This window comes from Schistocerca nitens, chromosome 8, assembly GCF_023898315.1.
Source record: "Schistocerca nitens isolate TAMUIC-IGC-003100 chromosome 8, iqSchNite1.1, whole genome shotgun sequence".
Classification (NCBI taxonomy): Eukaryota; Metazoa; Arthropoda; class Insecta; order Orthoptera; family Acrididae; genus Schistocerca; species Schistocerca nitens.
In genome coordinates this window covers 172,659,095-172,682,014 of record NC_064621.1, presented here as the reverse complement: position 1 = coordinate 172,682,014, position 22,920 = coordinate 172,659,095, and the positions used below count along the sequence as shown (strand labels likewise).

Sequence of the window (22,920 nt, the reverse complement as noted above, 5' to 3'; positions counted from 1 at the left end):
TGAAAAATTAAACCGCGTGTACCTATTGGAAATTTGGGAAAGCAATCGTCACCGAAGTTAATCTGTCGGTAAAGAGGGAGGAAAGGGTTACATCTCATGAAAGGAAAAATGCAAATGAAACTGGTGGAAATTAATTTTGAAAAGGGGTAAAGTTAATAAAGAAAGTAAATGTGCGGCCGTTACGTTAACAATTAACTAGCGGTAATTAGATATTTGAGATTTGGGGGAAATCACGGTCGTCAGTCCTAAGGACAATTACTATAGTGACTGAAAAAGAAAGGTTATTACACATATAATTAGCACTAGAAGCGTGGCAACTGGAGGTTGACACGTGTAGTGTGAAAACTGAAAGTTTGTCAGAAGTAATAAATTTCGCTACACTCTGACTTAATTTAGCAAAAGAATTAATAAAACCGGAAAATCGAAAGTTAATTTAGTGACTGAAGTTAATAGTGAGCTTTCTTTCTGAAGCACATCGAAATCCAGTAAACTACGGTTAGTCTTGGACTACCTCAACAATCATTTCAAAAGCAACTTGACTCTACGCAATTTAGAAACAAGAGATTTAACTTTGAACTTGAATTAAATGATTCTGAACAATTAACAATAGCAAAATTTAGTACGTACCAAGCTGAGCTGCAGTCACAGGAAAGCTAAAATATGCTAACAAAACTCGCACTCTTAATTTGTGCTCGTGTAATCTAAATATTGTAGCCAGCTATGAATACTTTAACTGAACTTTGAAATTAAAGCAGTGAAATCTAATTATATTATTTTAATGCTGGCGTTTGAATTTCAACGACACTCGGGTTCATTTCGGAAAAGGAAGGGACCCTGCTTGGCAATGCAATTGGGACAATGAGCAACAAAGGTTCATGCTAAGTTGCTGTAATTTTGCGAGGCAAATGGAACAATTTGAAAAGCTGAGGTCTGCCATACAGTTCTGAAACTTTACGTGCTTTTAGTCTTCCTTGTTGGTTGATTGAAGGTTTGAAGCCGTCGATCGAGGAGGTGGCGACAGTCACTCATTGTCGGCCGTCGCTGTTGCAGAAGCTGGATGTTGGCGCGCCTTCTTCTCAACACGGTCACCAGACGAAACGGGCTCTTGATGTGCGGCAGCTAATACTTCCCGTCCGCGACACCATGTCTGAAACTATCATCGCAAGTCGAGCGCAATTACATGCTGCTAAACCCCGAAAGCGCGGCAACTCGCGGGAGCGTCACACAACACACCTGCTCCACTGCACTACCCCAGCCAGACTCTCTCATGCTCTGCCCGCGCTCCACGCGGCAGAGTTAACACTACCAAAGATCCTACACACTTTGATTCTTCACACGACCTATCGATGTAATCGTTTGATAGCAGTTTTCCCTAGGCAAGACCCAGCGTAAAAATACAAATAATATTCACAAAACAAATACATCGACATAAATGCATAAATATATATATATATATATATATATATATATATATATATACAAATAGTAAAACAATTACAATATATAAAGGCACAGAAATGTCATATATTCAGGTAACAAAATAAGGAAAAAATTTACAGTACAATAGATGGAAATAGGAGGATATGCATTTCCGGCGTTACACAGTGATTAAAGGTACATGAGTGGACCTTCGGCTCCAAAAGCCCATATCGATGCTGTTTCGTTGGTCGGAGATTTGTTGTTTTACCGGATTCCTGATATTCACTGTACACTCGTGAAATAGTCAAAAGGGAAAATCCCCACTTCTCGCTACCTCGGAGATGCTGTGTCCCATCGCTTGTTCGCCGATTATAAAACCACGTTGTAACTCACTTAAATCTTGATAACCTGCCATTGTAGTAGCAGTAACCGATCCCCGCAGAGCCGTATTCTGCCTGTTTACATGTCTGTGTATTTAAATACGCATGCCTATACCAGTTTCTTTGGCACTTCAGTGTATTTCTTTTCCCACATAGTTCGAGGTTGTCCCGGTCCCGTTCACCTCGAATTATGGACACTACACTGTGCTACCATTAACGCACGACAATGTGGTGGAGGTTACAGCTTGTCAAACTACTGAATGAACAACATCTTCCACTACCCACTACACACATATCTTGTAGCATGTATCACATATGCTTAAATATCTCATGGAAATGCCTTCTCCATAATAAGGGGCAGTCAAGTGAAAACGAGGCAGATGGCAAAAAAGTCAGTAAACTGTTTATCATTTCAAACATCATTGCTCTGTGAGACAAGGCGGTCAATGGCTTCATGGAAAAATGTTTGCGGTTGCCTATGGAACCACGATTGTAGCCAGGAATGCTTCTTTTCATTCGAAGTAAATCAATGCAGACGAATGTATTTTTTCACCGCTTCAAAAATGTGGAAATAGAATAGAGATAAATCGTGACTTGCACAATGGATGCGCAAGGGCATCCAAGCGAAACTTTTGCAGCGTAATCGAAAGAAACTTGACAACATGTTGGCGGACGGTATCCTGCAACAGAATTATGCTGTTCTTCAACATTCCAGGTCGTTTGGGCGATGGCAAGCTTCAGTTTTGCAAAGCGCCCACAAACATTTGTGCGTTAATTGTGATACCTTGTTCTAGAAAGTCAGTGAGCAGCGGGCGCCCTTGTAGCCAAAGGAGGAGGTCGTCAGGCCTCTCCGAAGCTGGTGTGCCTGTTGTTTGGGCTACGCTTCTGAAGTTTCGCTGGGAAGTTCTCACACGTTCTCCGTACAGCCTTGATCTCTCCCCTCGCGATTTCCATATTTTTGATGCCCTGAAGAAAGACATTCGTGGCTGTCGATTTGCTTCGGGCGAAGAAGTGCAGGCATGAGTACAATCGTGGTTTCGAAGGAAACTACGAATATTTTTCCATGAAGGCACTGACCATTTTGTTTTACAGTATTATGTGCGAGTGTCATTCACTAATTAAAGAGACAAATTGTTCTGGAGAAAGAAGAGTTTATTTTTACAAAACAATACTTTTTCTACTTATCAACATAATCCTCTTGAACATTTATCCACTTGTTCCAATGGGCTACAAGTTTTTTATTCCGGATCCTGATGTTTGAACCAATTTCCCATAAACTTCTTCACGTCCTCGTTGTCCTGGAACCTATTCCCACGTAATGCCTCCTTCAGTGCACCAAACAAATGGAAACCACTACGTGCTAAATCAGGACTGTGAGCGGGATGAGGCACAACTTCTTAGTCCATTTTGTCGGTGGTTTCATGGGTTAGTTGAGCTATATGAAGACGTGCGTTGTCTTGCTGGAGAATCACACCTCTCCCAGGAGATCCACGACGTCTCTTTCTCATGGCTGGCCTCACCTTATTTAAAAGCAAATCCGAGTAGTACTGGATGTTCATTGTATGCTGCTCTTCGAGATAATCACAAAAAAACTGGACCTTCAGCACCCCAAAAACACCGTCAACATGACTTTTCCTGCGGATACTTGGTTTTTGAATTTTTTCTTGACAGGTGAGTTGCTGTGCTTCCACTCCACGCTTTGTCTTCTTGATTCTGACTCATAATAGTGAACCCAAGTTTCATCACAAGTTAAAATTTTGTTTAAGTTCTCACCTTCTCTTTCATAACGTTCCTTTAGCTCTGTGCACACTCTCCACTTTATTCCCTTGTGTAGTCGTGTCAACTACTTTGAGACCCATCTTGCACATGTTTTGCGGTACTTCAACTTGTTAGAGATGATGTTATGATCTGTACCAGTACTAAATTGAACCTTATCAGATATCATTTCCACAGTCGGCACGAATAATGTCATCAATTCGACTTTCAATTGAGGAAGTTGAAACTGCATCTGGTCGGCCAGAACGGTGTTCGTCAGTCACTGAGTCGTGCCATTTTTGAACTGCTCTACCAACTTGTAAATATTTGTACGATTCATACAACCTTCACCATAAAATTTAGACATTCTACAGTATATATTCACTGGTCTCTCGCTTTCAGCAAGTGAAAAACGAATAACAGAACGTTGTTCAACTAATGTGGACACGCCATCTTGAAATGTATTTTTGAGGTAATAAGCAAAACAATGTTGATACATCAGCTGATCAGGGCTCATCCCAGTGATGCCAACTTAAAGGCATAAATGTACCGAACTTGCCCTACAAACAGTTTTTTCCCATACAGATTTGTCTCTTTAATTATTAAATGACCCTCGTATTATGCATTAAGGATGGGATAAGTGTATCATGGCGAGTTCTTTTGAAATAATCAAAGGTTTACTTTTTTTTTCCATCTGTCTCGTTTTCTATTGACTGTCCCTTATAGCCCCCGCAATAAACCATAACTGCTTCATTGTTCACTTCCCAAGAATAAACGATAATCAACGAACTAATTGACGGCGCAACACAATACTAACTATATAATGGCTACTACCTTACAGTAGGGCGTACACCGCATTATTATTGTGATTCTTATTATTATTAGTGGCAATATAAAGATACAAACCATTGGCAGCCTGAAGTTTGCTTATTTCTGCCATTTCAGAAGTAAGGTATCCAGCAATCAAGTTTTTTACAAAATGTAGGTCTTAGTGAAGCACAAATTTTAATTTGGTTGGTTTTAAGGGGATGTGCAGAATCCGGATGAAGCAAGTATCGCTATGGAGAGAAGTGGTGCAGATGAAGCATGTTTCGTAACAAGTGTCTACTCTCAATGTTAATCGTCGGCTTTCTTTTTCTGAGGATTGTACAGGGTGCAGCGCGTAAAACCGGACCGTCGTTGCAACGATAATATTCCACTGCGCACGTCAGTAATAATGGAAAACTGGCTGCGGCTGCGGCTGCAATTACTCTACACAACAACAAAGTTCTGCGCACTGTCGGATAATTTGCAATTTGTTTCAGTAGAAATTTCCAGGACGTTCTGTGCCAGCAAAAAGCACCATACAGGAATTTATTGGAAAATGGCGGTGTACAGAATCGGTTCAATATGCTCCCAGGAACAATTCACCACCTGTCTGGATAGCTAAACTGAGGAGGCAGGTGCGGGAGATAACGACAGGACTTCGTCGTACGTCAAGCAGGAGATTGAATCAACAGGTTCATGCGAGTGAGAATAGATGCAGACGTGTTTTAAGGGGACTGAAGTTAAAACTGCACCGGATAAGTTTTGTGCAAGAACTGAAGGAGCCTGACCTGCAGAAGGGAGTGCATTTCTGTTCGTGGCTGTTGTGAAATGTTTCCAGTGGTATCTAGGACCTACAAAGGCTCATCGTGAGTGACGAGGCGTGGTTCCACCTGTTTGGGCACATAAATTACCGAAACAGCTGTTATTGTATTGTATTGAACTGGGGGTCTAGGAACGAGGGAGAGGCTTCGTCCCCGCCGTAGCCCTCAGTGGTTCACAACCCCACAAGAGGCTACAGCAGTCCACTCACCCCACCGTCGCCCCACACGGAACCCAGGACTATTGTGCGGTTCGGCTCCCAGTAGACCCCCCAGGAAACGTCCCACACCAGACGACTGTAACCCCAATTGTTGCGCGGTAGAGTAATTATGGTGTACGCGTACGTGGAGACAGTGTTTGCGCAGCAGTTGCCGACATAGCCGGTACTGGTCGACGGAAAATCCACAAGACATCCACCAGGTGCCCTCGCATGACGAGAAGATTGGTGTTTGGTGTGCCGGTTCTGCGACACGCGTTATGGAGCCCATATTCTTTGAGACGACAGTGAACAGTGGCATGTATTTGAGAATACTGGAGGAGTTGTATCTAAACTTCACAGAAGAGGAGCGTCAGTTACGTGCAAATGAGATTTTTACACAAGAGAGTACAATCAGGAAAGGCTTATGGCCTCCCCGGTCACCAGACTTGTCCACTTCTGAGTTTTACTTGTGGAGACTGTTAAAGAGAAGAGTACACGAAACAAATCCATACGCAGTTGAAGAACCGGGATCCAAGATGTCATCAACAGCATCACAAGAACTGTCAAAGGTATGTATGAATCTCCTCAAGCGTGGTCACATGCGTGCTGAAGTGGGCGGAGGACACTTTCAACACATACGGTAAAGGTTAATTATCATATTCAGAACATTACATTTCATTTCATATATTGATTTTACGGGCCGGTTTTACGTGCCGCGCGCTGTAGGTAGCGCTCACGATGGACTGACAAACGCTACATCGTTCTATGAAAGAAGGTTGTTGGAAATAAGTTGTACCATTTATTTGATTGATTCATTAGTTCGTGGTCTGATAACATTCCAACCAAAACTACACTACTGGCCATTAAAATTGCTGCACCACGAACATGACATGCTACAGACGCGAACTTTAACCGACAGGAAGAAGATGCTGTGATATGCAAATGATTAGCTTTTCAGATCATTCACACAAAGTTGGCGCCTGTGGCGACGCTTACAACGTGCTAACATGAGGAAAGTTTCCAACCGATTGCTCATACACCGACAGCAATTGACCGGCGTTGCCTGGTGAAACGCTGTGATGCCTCGTGTAAGGAGGAGAAATGCGTACCATCACGTTTCCGACTTTGATGAAGGTCGAATTATATCCTATCGCGATTGCGGTTTATCGTATCGCGAGATCCAATGAATGTTAGCAGAATATGGAACCGGTGGGTTCAGGAGGGTAATACGGAACGCCGTGCTGGATCCCAACGGCGTCGTATCACTAGCAGTCGAGATGACAGGCATCTTATCCCCATGGCTGTAACGGATCGTGCAGCCACGTCTCGATTCATGAGTCAACAGATGGCGGCGTTTGCAAGAGAACAACCATCTGCACGAACAGTTCGACGACGTTTGGAGCAGCGTGGACTATCAGCTCGGAGACCATGGCTGCGGTTACCCTTGACGCTGCATCACATACAGGAGCGCCTGCGATGGTGTACTCAACGAACCTGGGTGCACGAAAGTCAAAACGTCATTTTTTCGGATGAGTCAAGTTCTGTTTACAGTATAATGATGGTCGCATCCGTGTTTGGCGACATTGCGGTGAACGCACATTGGAAGCGTGTATTCGTCATCGCCATACTGGCGTATCACCCGGCGTGATGGCATTGGGTGCCATTGGTTACACGTCTCGGTCACCTGTTGTTCGCATTGACGGCACTTTCAACATTGGACGTTACATTTCAGATGTGTTACGACCCGTGGCTCTACCCTTCATTCGATCCCTGCGAAACCCTACATTTCAGCAGGATAATGCACGACGGCATGTTGCAGGTCCTGTACGGGCCTTTCTGGATACAGAAAACGTTAGACTGCTGCCCTGGCCAGCACATTCTCCAGATCTCTCACCAAATGGAAACGTCTGGTCAATGGTGGCCGAGCAACTGGCTCGTCACAATACGCCAGTCACTACTCTTGATGAACTGTGGTATCGTGTTGAAGCTGCATGGGCAGCTGTACCTGTACACGCCATCCAAGCTCTGACTCAACGCTTACGAGTATCATGGCCGTTATTACGGCCTGAGATGGTTGTTCTGGGTACTGATTTCTCAGGATCTATGCACCCAAATTGCGTGAAAATGTAATCACATGTCAGTTCTAGTATAATATATTTATCTGTTGAATACCTGTTTATCATCTGCATTTCTTCTTGGTGTTGCAATCTTAATGGTCAGTAGTAGTGTAAATGGAATTATTCAAAGAAAATTCTTTTTCATTCTGAACTTTAGTTAGGTGCAGATGTTGATAATGGCGTGGGAAGGGGGGAGGGGGGGGGGCTGGAGTAGGAGTACGAGGCGGGGAAGCTGCTAGGTTATATCTGATTGCACAAGCATGTAATCGTCTCAGAAAGACTGGGAACCACTGAGTTGCAAGCTGTGCGCAGCTGGCCAGCGCAGCGCAGTCGCCAGTGGGGGCTGCCCTTTGTGACGCGGCGTCGGTGTGTTACAGAAAGGCTTCACCCCGCTGCACGTGGCGGCCAGCCTGGGCTGTCGCGGCATCATCGAGTCCCTCCTGCAGCACGGCAGCTGCATCAACCACCACGGAAAGGTAAGCACCTGTCCGACGGCTAGCTTACGTAAGCATTTTAAGCATGGTCTACCTTACATCAATCGATGCGACAGCGACCAGCGGCTGGAAAGTAGCACACTTCACAACTATGTACAAAAAGGGGAGTAAACGCTATCGAAAAAAAAAAAAAATACTGTCCACTCTCATTTACTTTCATGCTTTGTACGAGGGACGTTCAATAAGTAATTTAATCATTTTATTTCTCCGGCAGTTTCGGTGGAAGAAATGAGGAATTTGTTGTGTGACATTGTTGAATATTCCTGCTTAGGCCCTGTAGCTTCAGGAAGTTCCGACAGATGACAGCGCAAGACTTGCGTTTCAAGCAGAGAGCTTTCATTGAGTTTCTTTTGTGACAAACCGCCGCGCGGGATTAGCCGAGCGGTCTAAGGCTCTGCAGTCACGGACTGTGCGGATGGTCCCGGCGGAGGTTCGAGTCCTCCCTCAGGCATGGGTGTGTGTGTTTGTCCTTTCGGATAATTTAGGTTAAGTAATGTGTCAGCTTAGGGACTGATGACCTTAGCAGTTAAGTCCAATAAGATTTCACACAGATCTGATCTGTGATAAACCACAGCATTCAGATATTCATAGGCGCATGCAGTGTATCTACGGAGACCTGGCAGTGAACTGAGGCACAGTGAGTCGCTGGGTGAGGTGTCTGACACCACTGCAACAAGATCGCGCAAGCCTGTCCGATCCCCCGCGTGCCGGCCGACCGCGTCGTTGGAACGTACAGACACTCTCATTTGAGGTGATCGACGGATCGGAAACAAAAACCTCGCTGCTCAACTGAACGTCGTCGTCCCTGTTGGTAGTGCACAGGGGTACGCAGAGGTCCGTGCTACCTGGGTGCCTCATCCACTCTACAGCCCGGTGTCGCGCCTTCCGACTTACATTTCTTTTACCCAATGAGGGACGTACTCCGAGGCAAGCAGTATCTGGATGATGGGGACGTTACTGATGCAGCACGATGTCGGCTGTCACATCGACCAGCAGAGTGGTACCATGTGTGCATACAGGCCCTCTCAGAAAGGTGCCGTAAGGCTGTCACACAGAACGGAAACTGTGTTGAAAAGTAGAGTTTTGCAGCCAAAACTGTGGGAAATAACATGGTGTTATAGAAACATCAATAAAAACAACATTCTTTCAGAAAAAATTGTATTCTATTGCTTACTGCACGGCTCTCGTAGAATTTTAGAACATTTTCAAACCTAAAATGCAGTGAGGTATCTCGTACAGAACCACCTTCTCCATGCCAGTCGCAGTGGATTACGAGAACATCGAGCGAAGAGAATCCATCTTGCGTTTTTCTCATATGATGTGTTGCAAGCCATGGATCGAGGCAATCAGGTGGATATAGTATTTCTTGACACCCTCAAAGCATTTGAGTTGGTATTAACAAAAGTACGATTACATGGGATTTCTTTAGGGAAATCATTTTCCGGCGTGATTTAGCTATTATCTGATTTCTCTGCCTTGGTTATCTTGGTTCAAATGGCTCTGAGCACTATGGGACTTCACATCTGTGGTCATCAGTCCCCTAGAACTTAAAACTACTGAAACCTAACCAACCTAAGGACATAACACACATCCATGCCCGAGGCAGGATTCGAACCTGCGACCGAAGCACAGTTCCGGACTAAAGCGCCTAGAACAGCTCGGCCACAGCGGCCGGGAGGTTATCTTCAAGTTACCTCTGTTACTTGCATCGCGATAATGAACTGTAATCATATAGCATCATATATTCAACACATTTGTGTTGAACATTATTACGGTTTCTCAAAACCATTGTAGTCAGCGGCTGGTCCCGGTAGAGGTTCGAGTCCTCCCTCGGGCATGGGTGTGTGTGTTTGTCCTTAGGATAATTTAGATTAGGAAGTGTGTAAGCTTAGGCACTGATGACTTTAGCAGTTAAGTCCCATAAGATTTCACACACACATATATTGTAGTCACGGGTACAACTGTCTCAGATGTGAAGTCCATACGTAAAAAGAAAAAATGCGGCCCTTCGAGGGGTTTTGTCACAGTGCGGCGTACAGCACATTATACAATAGATTATAGGTTACGGGGGATGTCACGTAAAAATTTTGTGGTTGGATTGGGGCTTCCTTCTGAGAGAGTACGTAGACACACTCCTGGAAATGGAAAAACGAACACATTGACACCGGTGTGTCAGACCCACCATACTTGCTCCGGACACTGCGAGAGGGCTGTACAAGCAATGATCACACGCACGGCACAGCGGACACACCAGGAACCGCGGTGTTGGCCGTCGAATGGCGCTAGCTGCGCAGCATTTGTGCACCGCCGCCGTCAGTGTCAGCCAGTTTGCCGTGGCATACGGAGCTCCATCGCAGTCTTTAACACTGGTAGCATGCCGCGACAGCGTGGACGTGAACCGTATGTGCAGTTGACGGACTTTGAGCGAGGGCGTATAGTGGGCATGCGGGAGGCCGGGTGGACGTACCGCCGAATTGCTCAACACGTGGGGCGTGAGGTCTCCACAGTACATCGATGTTGTCGCCAGTGGTCGGCGGAAGGTGCACGTGCCCGTCGACCTGGGACCGGACCGCAGCGACGCACGGATGCACGCCAAGACCGTAGGATCCCACGCAGTGCCGTAGGGGACCGCACCGCCACTTCCCAGCAAATTAGGGACACTGTTGCTCCTGGGGTATCGGCGAGGACCATTCGCAACCGTCTCCATGAAGCTGGGCTACGGTCCCGCACACCGTTAGGCCATCTTCCGCTCACGCCCCAACATCGTGCAGCCCGCCTCCAGTGGTTTCGCGACAGGCGTGAATGGAGGGTCGAATGGAGACGTGTCGTCTTCAGCGATGAGAGTCGCTTCTGCCTTGGTGCCAATGATGGTCGTATGCGTGTTTGGCGCCGTGCAGGTGAGCGCCACAATCAGGACTGCATACGACCGAGGCACACAGGGCCAACACCCGGCATCATGGTGTGGGGAGCGATCTCCTACACTGGCCGTACACCACTGGTGATCGTCGAGGGGACACTGAATAGTGCACGGTACATCCAAACCGTCATCGAACCCATCGTTCTACCATTCCTAGACCGGCAAGGGAACTTGCTGTTCCAACAGGACAATGCACGTCCGCATGTATCCCGTGCCACCCAACGTGCTGTAGAAGGTGTAAGTCAACTACCCTGGCCAGCAAGATCTCCGGATCTGTCCCCCATTGAGCATGTTTGGGACTGGATGAAGCGTCGTCTCACGCGGTCTGCACGTCCAGCACGAACGCTGGTCCAACTGAGGCGCCAGGTGGAAATGGTATGGCAAGCCGTTCCACAGGACTACATCCAGCATCTCTACGATCGTCTCCATGGGAGAATAGCAGCCTGCATTGCTGCGAAAGGTGGATATACACTGTACTAGTGCCGACATTGTGCATGCTCTGTTGCCTGTGTCTATGTGCCTGTGGTTCTGTCAGTGTGATCATGTGATGTATCTGACCCCAGGAATGTGTCAATAAAGTTTCCCCTTCCTGGGACAATGAATTCACGGTGTTCTTATTTCAATTTCCAGGAGTGTAGTTACCTCGCATGGAGAGTCATCGATATATGTGAAAATAGCTTTACACGTGACCCAGGGAAGTGTATTTGAATCCTTGATGCTCACTACGTACAGTAATGACCTGGCAGACAATAATACTAGTACCTCAGACGTTTTTCAGGTGATGCTGTTTTCTGCAGTAGTAGACAATCAGACGTAATCGGCAAAATATCAGGAAAAGTTTTCAGACTAGTACAAATATTATACCGTGCATGAAATGAACAAAACTGTTAAACTGTGTACGTCATAATAACTTGGAATAATAGTATCCTTTGACTATAATATCAGTGAGTCACAAATGGGATTAGTGAACTAGTTTAATTATCTTTGTGGAACACTTGGTATGGATATGATCTTATGGGGTGGACCGTAAACAATAGATCCACATTTCCTGCATCTAGGTAGCCCCGCTAGCCACGTTAGTGTGTGCGGTGGTTCTAGGCGATTCAGTCTGGAACGGCGCGACCGCTACGATCGCAGGTTCGAATCCTGCCTCTGGCATGGATGTGTGTGATGTCCTTAGGTTAGGTAGGTTTAAGTAGTTCTAAGTTCTAGGCGACTGATGACCTCAGATGTTAAGTCCCATAGTGCTCAGAGCCATTTGAACCATTTGTGTGTGGCGGTGGCTACTTTGCGTATCAGTATCACTTCCCTCTTTCCGTATTCCACTAGCGAATGGTTCGCGACAAGAGTGATTCCTGGTAAGCATCTGTGTGGGCTAGTAATTCTCACATTTTACCCTTATGGTCTTTTCGCGAGATATAAAGATATAAGTAGGAAGGTGGAATACATCGTATGATCGGATGACCCTACTAACAAAGAACGCTGTCCTAACATGTATCTGTAAACCATACCGAGATGCAGAACGCCTTTCTTACAGCGTGGGCTAGTAATTCTCACATTTTACCCTTATGGTCTTTTCGCGAGATATAAAGATATAAGTAGGAAGGTGGAATACATCGTATGATCGGATGACCCTACTAACAAAGAACGCTGACCTAACATTTATGTGTAAACCATACCGAGATGCAGAACGCCTTTCTTACAGCGCCTGCCGCTGGAGTAAGCGGAGCATCTCCGTGCCGCTTTCGTGAGCAGTAAACGAATCTACAACGAAAAGTACATCTCTCATTTGCATCTTCTCTATTTCCTTATCAATCCTACTGAAAGTTGAATTAAAGGATAAAATAACACAATGGGCGACAGGGCAGGCGTTATTAAGTAGCGGGATGGAACAACTACAAAAATAAAAAGGAAGTTGTAGAGAAACTTCAAAAAACCAGCGAAAACATATGCAAGTGCGGTGCTAACGACACCACTTTAGGAGAGATGTAAGAAAAATATTTCCTGCAGTTGAAGTCGCTGCAGCGCAATCAGTGCAACAAAATACTTCGTTCATAAAGTCAAGAGCAAATGAAGACGCAAATCAATAATGTAGTCAACTTGCTACGAAAAGTGACACGGAAAAGATAATGAACAACGAAAAGGTGCAAGAGACAGTCATTTGTGAACAGCTAAGAAAATGAGGCCTTTAACGATACTGTACGACTTCCCAGAGCACACAGGTGTGAAGATAGTAACAAACAATATTTACACAGAACCTTCAAGATGGACTGAATAAGGAAAGTTTCGAAAGCGACTTGACAGCAAGATTCAGATCAGAACCAATGGGAAGAGAAGTCGTCCATCAAATTATTGAAGTGAGCTCTGAGGTTAGAACGGTTCTTATGAAGCAACAAAAAGTACATCTCGAGTTTCGATCGGTTTCAACGTAGGACTACTTAGTAGTGAGGAGATCTGTTCAATGTCAAGAGGTTGTCCATTTGGCAAAACATTATGATGAACATATAGTAACGATGTGATCAAACAATCGGCAGCGTGTGTGCCATGTAAATATCTGGGTAAAAAGTGCACACGGAACACAGATGAATGTCACGTACCAAACCGTCCTAACAAGCTATACTGTGCTTAAAAGCAGCCTGAGACTCGGAGCCAGTTCGTACAGGAAACTAACACCTACTACAAAGAAGTAAACAATAAAAAAAAAAAAAAAACAGATCGGAACAGAACCGCGACAGATTTATGAAAGCATATAGAAAGTTACGTAATTCACTAGACAGGAAGAGTCGATGACGCTTACTACAACGTTAAGACATCTAGTAACGTACAAGCATCCAAAAGGGGAGTATATTACTTTTCCTGTACCTGATTTCGTAAACAGACTCCATCTCAGAGTGCCATCTGCCAACAGACGAGGAAAAACTGAAGAAGTTATTGAAGCAGGTTTCTAACATTAAATGATTCATTCTTCTTAGATACGTTACACAAGGACTTTGAGATGACGCATGGTCGTATATCATGGGATTACAAGCAAGTAGTACAAGATTGTCGAATATACACCCACCACCCCTAACGGAGATAAAGATAGGACAGCTGAAACGTCCCCTTTGAACAATTATACATGACTGTGCTTAAACTGACACACAATATTTTTTTTTAGCGCAACGCAATCTGACTTTCAGTAATCCCTACAAGAGAATGGCCCCGACTAAATTAACCTATACGTTTCACAAATCACTTACCTCACAAAAATCTTCTTTACTCGAACTACTGCAATACAGCGAGCGCCACTACTGCCAGCTAAATAAAAGATTCAAACTACGGAAGGCACTAACTAGTGATAGACATAGTTAGCAAATGAAAGATTTTAATAGAGAACAAACAATGTATTTACCTTAATAGTCATAATATATATAGCAACTCATGACATCCATTCTTACAAATGTACTGTTTCTGATGGACACACCTCCAGATTATCCATTCTCAAAAATCCGCCATCTCACTTCCCCACATCCACCACTGCTGGCGTCTCGCCTCCAACTACGCAACGCTACGCGCTGTTAACATCCAGCTGCCCAACACTACAATGGCAGACAACAATGCAAACTAGCCACAGACAGCACACAGCACAGTCAATGATTTTCATACAGAGCGCTACGTGGCGTTACCAATAAGAAAACCTAAACAGTCTACTTACACAGCTTAATGTCGTGAGAAGTGTCATTGTATTGCATGAGGCTAAAAGGGTGGTAGAAGATTTGCAGTTAACGTATTGTGCCTCCAAGAACAGTATACGTGGACAGGAAAGATCAACAGTATCCCAATAACTGCCCAGATAGTCGGACAAGGGCAATGTCATTTGGTAGGAATAATAGTATTTAACAATTCCATAACAGTGAAAAAAATATCACAGTACTGTCCAGGACATGTGTTCTGTGTGGAAATGTTAATCGGAAGGTAGAGTTCCATCTTGGTTTCCATGTATTTTCAGTTTATTAGTTTACTGATGATATCGATGAGCATCTGCTGTGACTAAAGGATATTAGTAACCTACGACGAACAAAGCCTCTTGTGTACTACGTTGATGTAAATGCGCAGTCAGTATTGTGGTATAGTCGCCTGACTAATAATCGTGAAAGACAACAAGAAGAAGTCATAGTGAAACTCAGACTGGAGGTATTAAATGCACCTCAGTCATTCAGCCTACGAAGGGAGGGTCGGAGCAACGTTAAATACTGACGTCACTTTAGCAAATAAGGAAACGGCGCGGTATGTGAATGGCTGGAAGGGTGAGAGTGGAAATGACATCAGGTGGCAACAATATCATGCACTATATGATCTTTGGAAGGGAAATCCAAGGCGTCACAGAAAACGAGCCCATAAAGCCCAAATACAACAAGGACGCTAACTGGGAAGAACTAAGAAGGATGTTTTGGTGTCCGGGAAGTCCATCGCTGAATGATAATACAGAGGTTAAAGTGCGAGAACTGAAGAACTGACAGTGGCTATATATATAGAACAACGGGAGCATAAATACATGTCAGCAGAGGTCATTCTGCAGGAGTACCTTTCATAGGGACCGTGGCGCTGCACAAATTAAGACGTGAAACTGGAATAAAATGACTCGAAGGGCTCTAAGCACTATGGGACTTAACGTCTGAGGTCATGCCTCGGGCATGGATGTGTGTGATGTCCTTAGGTTAGTTAGGTTTAAGTACTTCTAAGTTCTAGGGAACTGATGACCTCAGAAGTTAAGTCCCATAGTGCTCAGAGCCATTTGAATCATTTGAACTAATACAGGAGAAGGTAAGAATCCAATGATACCCAAATCCTACAAATCAATTTGTCTTTCTCGACGAGATATTTGAAGAACTACACTGCTCAACAAAAGTTTAGAATACTATCGTAAAGTGTATTCTGCGATACTAGAGGTCACGCTGACCTAGGCACTTCATCCCATATCCAGTTAGAACCCATATACTGGACGGTATTTACCAAGGGCATGCTTTGTGTCAGTTTCCCAGTAACGTAAATATACCGCTGCCGCAGACCACCTCAAGCAGTCTAGTATCAACAACATTTACTTTCAGTTTGTGTACAGTACTGCAGTAGGATGACACATTTTGTTAGAGTCAGGATAGTAGCTCTACTTTCAGCAAGTCATTCACAGCAAGATGTTGCTGATCGATTACATACCGCTCAAAGCTGTGTGTCCAAGTTGTGTAGAAGGTACAAAGAGATGGGAAATGTGAACGATAGACGTGGTATGGCAACACCAACGCGGGATAGTTTCCTCCAAATGTCGGCTGACAGGCACCCAAAATTAGCTGCCAGAAATATTGGATATGTCTTCTCCCGTCCAACGGGAATTCGTGTCTCAGACGAAACAGTGCGTAAAGATTGCATCAGGGTGGTTTCAGTCCAGAAGAACAATGAGAAATTTTGTACTGAACCAACGGAACCGAAGGACTGGGCTCCTGCACAGTAAACTTGCTCCGTTTCAGAATGGAGTTACGTCCCGTTTGCTGACGAGACTAGGATTGGTTTGTGACCGGATATTAAAAGTGTTATGGTTTGGAGAAACGCTAGACGACACCAGGAATGCCGATACGTTCAGGAAGTCCCATCGTTTGGAGATGAAAGTGTAATGTTGCGGACGACAATAATACTCGTAATGGGACGTCGGACCCCTCTAATTTCCAGATGGCGTGCTATTCGTTGTAAGTGGTTATTCCAGAAGAATTGTAGAAGACAAATGTTATGCGGCGCTCCACGAACTTGAGGCGTGGGCTCGGCGAGGATTGTCACGAAAGATAGGACGACGTCTGGGCGCAAAAGCCACTGCGGGACTGAATGTCGCATTGGCAATCCCCGTCAGCACCAAAGCAATACAAAGGGTGTTCCATAATCTGGGAATTACAGGGGGAGTTGAAATTACACCATTCGTCAGTGAGTCAAATGCTCGTAACAGCAAAACCCGATACCGAAGCAATAAAACTCTGGACATGGAACAACGGAAGAAAGTCATTTCGTTAGACGAGTCTTGTTTCACACTAACTTGAGTAGCGTATGCCGTCCCAAGCCTACGATGCAGCCTGCTTGTTGCCAGGAGTAAAATATGGCGGGGGTTCGGTGATGATTTGAGCAGCTATATCACGGTACTCCATGTGCCCCATGGGTACTCTGTAAGTTACACTACCGCCAAGGGTTATATGACCATTTTGGCTGATGAGGTCCACCCCATTGGACAATATTGGCTCCCCATTGGTAATGCTTTGTCTCGACACTAGAGGGCCCCTGTTCCCAGAGGTCGCATCGACCAGGACAGGTTTTATGAGCACGAGAAAGAACTGTTGTATCTCTCCAGGCCACCACAGTCATCAGATCTCATAATTTCCGAGCGGTGTACTTTGGAGATAAGGGTGCCCCACTTCTATCACAGTAATTTGAACTTCACACTATTCTTCAAGAACAAATGATACAAGATTCCGTTGAAAACCACACCGGACCTGTATTTATCCATACCAAGACGTCTGGAGTCTGTTTCGAACGTCAGCGATTTTACTACACAGTATTAGACATAGTAATGTGTTTTGTTTTTGGTATTTCTCTATTTTTCTATGCTCTGTAAGGCCAAAATTTTTTAGGATATTCTGCAAATCGGTAGATACATGTCTATCGGTACGCTAATTGTGGCCTTGTTCAGTTTTTGTTTGTTTATGACGTTTTGGCTGCATTTAAATTTACAGTGAAGCTCTCCTTTGCAACAGGTTTGTAACACGGCTGTCTAAACACGGCTATTTCCAACTTTTTGTCGGCACATTTCCGTCTAAAGTGTTTTGTACTGAAAGGAGGCTTCGGGTCCGAGGCAGGATACTGGGAAAATATAAATAAACTACAACTTCCAGGTAACTTGTGCGATTATCCTAGAATATTACACAAATGTGTGGGACCTATACTAGTCTGGACTAACGTGAGATATTGTATACATACACAGAAGGCCAGCACGAATGGTCACAAATTTGTTCTGACTCGCAGGAATCTACAGTGAAATGCTGAGAAACATGTAGTGGAAAATGGTTGGGAACAGATGCCAATCGTCCCGATAGCGCCTAAGTACGTAGTTTCACGATCCACTAACAGGTAAAGAACCTAGAAATAGATTTCAGCCCCTTTCCCCCACCCTCCCTCCTCGCCCCTACAGGGACTTCGAAGACATGATAGCTGCAAAGACATTTAAGCAGTGAATCTTCAAGCACGCGTTTTGAACGGGAAGAAAAACTTAGAAGTTTCCTCTCCAAGCACTTTACAAATGTTTGCAGGGTATGTATGTTGATGTAGATGTGGATGCAGAAAAAATATATTAGTGAAAACAAATTACGAAGAAATGATATTTTATTCATATACTGCGAAAGTCGATGAGCTACAATTTTCGTACTTGTACACTGGTGCCATGGAGGCTCTGCTCATCAAATAACGGGCCTATCTAGAGTATGAAGCGAATACGTTAATTGATTCTTCCGACGCTGATTGGTAGATCTTGATATTTGTAAATTAAATTCACATGTACATAGTCGTTATTTCATTTTGATTGTCAGTATACCCCTCTTACTTTCTGATATACAACTTAGCTTAGGTACCTCCCACTGTGTTACAACTGTCAGTGAGATCTTTTTGTCTATCACAATCCATAAGTGCTACATAAGTAATATCTTTTGAAGTCTTTCCCCAGAAACTCTTGTCATTTATTTTACTGTGAGTGTTATTTTAATTAAAATTGATATGTATTGTGTTATTTTAACCAAACGGAGATCTTCTAGCAAGTGTAATTACTTATACTTACATAACTGCCAGTCACGCTCGACTAGTATTAGTTACAAAACTAGATTCAGATGTTGGATATAATGCAGATGTGTTTCAATTGATTTGATACAATCGATTCACCTCTACAATTTTTATCACTACCCGTTTACTGCATATCTATAAACTGGTTTACAAACTCAAGTCTTAGTCTGACCATACATTTTTTCCACTAACCACTTGTACCAAGTATAAGTAGCAGCAGATATGAAATTCTCTGGTAAAGGTTTTCTGTAGACTTAATTCTTTATCTACTTCGTTTATTACCATTTGTACCTCATTTTTAATGTTCTTTGACTGCTTTACATATACACCTGGTTTACTCTTCTTTGTATTTAGTGTGGTCACTTCCATGATATGGACTGCTCTAGACGTACATTTTTCGAAACTTCTGTTCAGTTCCTTATCGGTATTTGACATCCAAAAGAATCTTCAACTGAAGAAATTTCTTTTTATCTGTGTCAGTATCTCTCTTATACGCTTCTTAGTTTGGGCAGCTGCTGCTATTATCCTTCTGTTCAGGAGAACAGTTTCATTCTTTTGTTACTCCGTTGTTCCCACTTCTGATGTTACGGCGATCTATGCTCCTTTGTTTAATACTCAACATAGCTTTTGTCTAAGCTTTTGTTATTTTCAAGCTTTATTACAATCAAGATATGCTGTTAACCTCACATCATCCAGCTATCTGTGAAATACTGGTACAATTATTCCTTCCACATTAACTTACTCTCCTATTCCACTTCGTCATAATTGTTCTCCAGTGTACAGACCTGTCACTTACTGCCTACCACCTGCCTAGCATTTTTTCTGCATCTTAAATAGGTGTCGGATCAATGTCTGAGATGTTAACAATTATGCATCCTATTTCTCCAAAGCTATATTTAATTTTCTTATGCTCTTGATGATTTTTGCTGTGATTTTATTTTTCTTAATACCTTTCCATGTCTCTTGCATGTATGATTTATTCTCTTTGCAGTTCCTTTTAAATTTTATTCCTAAAGAAACCTACACTGTGCAACCAAATTGAAGGATCACGTTTTCGAAATCCCTTAATTGTCTCCCATTCCATCGCATAACTTTCAAATTTGTCCCAAAGATGTCTGTAATGGTGAAAAGAGTCGCGCCACGCGACTTCCCCCACGTGCTCGGCGACACTTCAAACGGCAAGGTGTCGACACGTCCTCCCCCCCCCCCCCCCAAAAAAAAAAAAAACCACACCACAGCTCAGAGGCTGATGTATGTTGTAAGGTGGGTTATCACACTACATTGTCCCTAACATTCACCACAATTCTGCCCAATGCCACCTAGCTATTGTCACTCGATGAGAAGGTCGCATACCGCATCTTAACCACATTTCACATTTATCTTTGACGCCTCGGTGACGGAGGACAGAATCGCGACAGCCAACGGTGAATTTCTTATGTGTGGCCGAGGAAAACATGTCAGACACACTTCCTCTCAGGATCGCTGCCAAAACGCCTTAGGGAATGGGATAAGGGCGTCAATGAAGTCACACCTTCGCTCTGGGCGTTGACACCCACACACATTGCGGTCTAATCACAGCTTGGCGAGGAACAGGACGACGTTCTTGACAATATTCGGCACTGCTGCCAACCCGTTTCAACCCTCCTTTGAGGATATCGTGGGGCGGTAAATGTGATATGACCCCTTTGCACTATATCGCGACTGCAGTTTTTGCTCTGCTGTACAGCTTAGAATCACCATGGACTGCCAAATACCATTCTACGTTATTTGAATGTGATCCGAAGCAGTAAAGGGTTCATATGCTTTCTCGTCCCTACATTTCAACGCCTTCCTATGGCGCTACCACGGTGTGAAGCGACATTAAGATTTGCGTGAATAAAACTGTAAATAGGCACTCTAAGACCTGCCATTTCGGCAGCATTCTTAGTACCAACCTCAGTTGAGTACTTTGTAAACGTACCTATAAGAAAAATCGACACACATTCAGCTTTGCGGCTGCTGTAGCGCGCGAAAACTCACCTGAAGCTTGTCAAATGGCGCTAGAGCGGCCCCGAGACTGAATATGTGGCAAAGTTTCTGATAGGCACATTTGCAACACGCTCAACTCAGGTTCTTGGTTGGCACCGAGGGTTTTGCCGAACTGGTGGGCCTTGGAGGGACCTCTCCCTCTTTTAGCCAACCACATCTTAATGTTGCACCAGATTCGAATGAACGTTAACCGTTCCTAGTGATTCCAAGCTGTACAGCAGAGCAAAATTTGCAGTCGCACTACACTCCAAAGGGGTCAGATCACCATCAGTAGGATTGCAGCCTCACGATATCCATAGAGTAAGGTTGAATGTTGTCAAGAACGCCTCCTGTTTTTTATTTTTCTGTGAACTGTCGTTTTCGACCATGAAATACGTTGCAATCAACGCACCTATGGAAGGATTGGTTTCATGGACGCGTGTTGCTGGGTGGCGGAGTGTTTGAAATGCAAGTAGTACCTTTCTGTGGCTCCCAGTCTTTTGTTGGTATAACTCTTTCTCTTCTGATCTTGTCTTCCCTACAAATAAATTTCGTACAAGTGTTCTGTTACTGTAATTTCCTTGAAACTGCCTACCAGAACCTTGAGCCTAACATAAATTATACTCCCCTTGAATTCTTGCACTCTGAAGGAATATAGGACAGCGCAGACTAGAATGGATCTATTATTCTGCAGCGGAGATTCCGCTTTTCCTTCCATTATTGCGTGGAGTGTGATCTGCATATCGCAGTTTTTCAGTAAGTCAGGAAATACTGGCACAGCAATAATGTCAGATTTCACATTATTCAGCCGCATCTTGTAGAACCCGACATTTTCACAGCTTAAAGCAGTCATATGCAAAAGCTGATAGTAACGCCAGTATCACCACAAAACCTCAATGAAACTGATATTGGTGGATGTGGTTGGTGGTACTATTCCATCCAGACATCTAATACTAAAAAAAGAACTTACTTTTGTCTTGCTGTTACCTGTTATGGCTGCTATAAATAACATACTATTTAACAGCATCGTTACAAAGTGACCCTACCTCTGCATGGATTCATAACTGCATCTGCTTATTTTACACAATATTTGCCACAATATTTCTTGAATAATCACTGATCAGTAAAATTCTATACTAATATTAATAAAATTTAAGGATGCAAAATTGGTTAAGTCATCCCTCCTCTCTTTCGGAAGACCTTAACCGCAACAGTTAATATAGGGATGTTTCACAATGATGTTTTTTTTAATTTCCTTTAATATATTATTGTGTATGTGCGCTTACATGTTTATTTTAATGGAACTCTGAATTTCAGAATGGCAATACGCCGCTGCACATGGCGTGTCAAGCCAACAAACTGGAAACCGTCGAACTTCTCGTCAGCAAGGGTGCAGATCTTAACGCGCTTAACGTGGTGAGTATGATGCATTCATGTCTCAGTTTCACCGATGCACTACGTCAACAGCAAAACATAGGAAATAATTACCCGAATTTTAAAATGATTAAGAAATTGTCTCTAGTGGTGCTATTTAATAGTATCCTTCATACCTATTGTATACTCATAAATGAAAATTTAATGTCAGTATGTAATATTTCTTACAACTTGACGCTTTCATTTTTAGCTCCTATGGTAATCAGTGCAGTGCAATAATGAAATGATCACCAGTTCCTTACAGTTAAGTGCTCACATTTTCATGTCACGAATATATTCTGTGAAGTGAAAGCATACTAGATGTAGCCAGGTGGGTTCACCCTCCGTCACCTCTGATAGCTCATTTCATCTACCTCAGTAGGCTTCTTGACGCCTGCCCTCTTAGCTCTGCGTTCGTAGGTACTAGTTCAACCTAAAAGAGCAGCGTTGAAGAAAATTCAACTCAATGACTATCAACCAAAGGACACACAACTCAAACTACGAGGTAGGATCTGTAAAGTTCACAAAATTTCAGGCGTGAGGGATTCGAAACAACTTCCGCGAAAATATTTAAAGTTCAATTGATTAGGTTTTATTGCCTCCAAAAGAAGTTGTAAACGGCTAAAACGTCCGTATTTACTGTCAAAACTCTCGATGGTACAAGTTAATTGCGGTTTTTACTACAAAGTTTCCACACGAAAGCAGCTGGAACCTTACCAGTCCGACCCGAGTGATTTTTACGTCCTACATC

At 43.7% G+C, this 22,920-nt stretch overlaps 1 protein-coding gene across 5 annotated transcripts in view; it reads left to right on the top strand.

The window, feature by feature from the left end:
* LOC126199014 (ankyrin repeat and death domain-containing protein 1A-like) overlaps positions 1 to 22,920 on the top strand; it is an 811,076-nt gene that overhangs the window by 650,966 nt on the left and 137,190 nt on the right. For all 5 annotated transcript variants that reach the window (XM_049935699.1, XM_049935702.1, XM_049935701.1 and 2 more), the window contains 2 exons: positions 7,874 to 7,972; positions 22,074 to 22,172. In XM_049935699.1, coding sequence (XP_049791656.1) covers positions 7,874 to 7,972; positions 22,074 to 22,172 — 198 coding nt within the window. The remainder of the gene's footprint in view (positions 1 to 7,873; positions 7,973 to 22,073; positions 22,173 to 22,920) is intronic.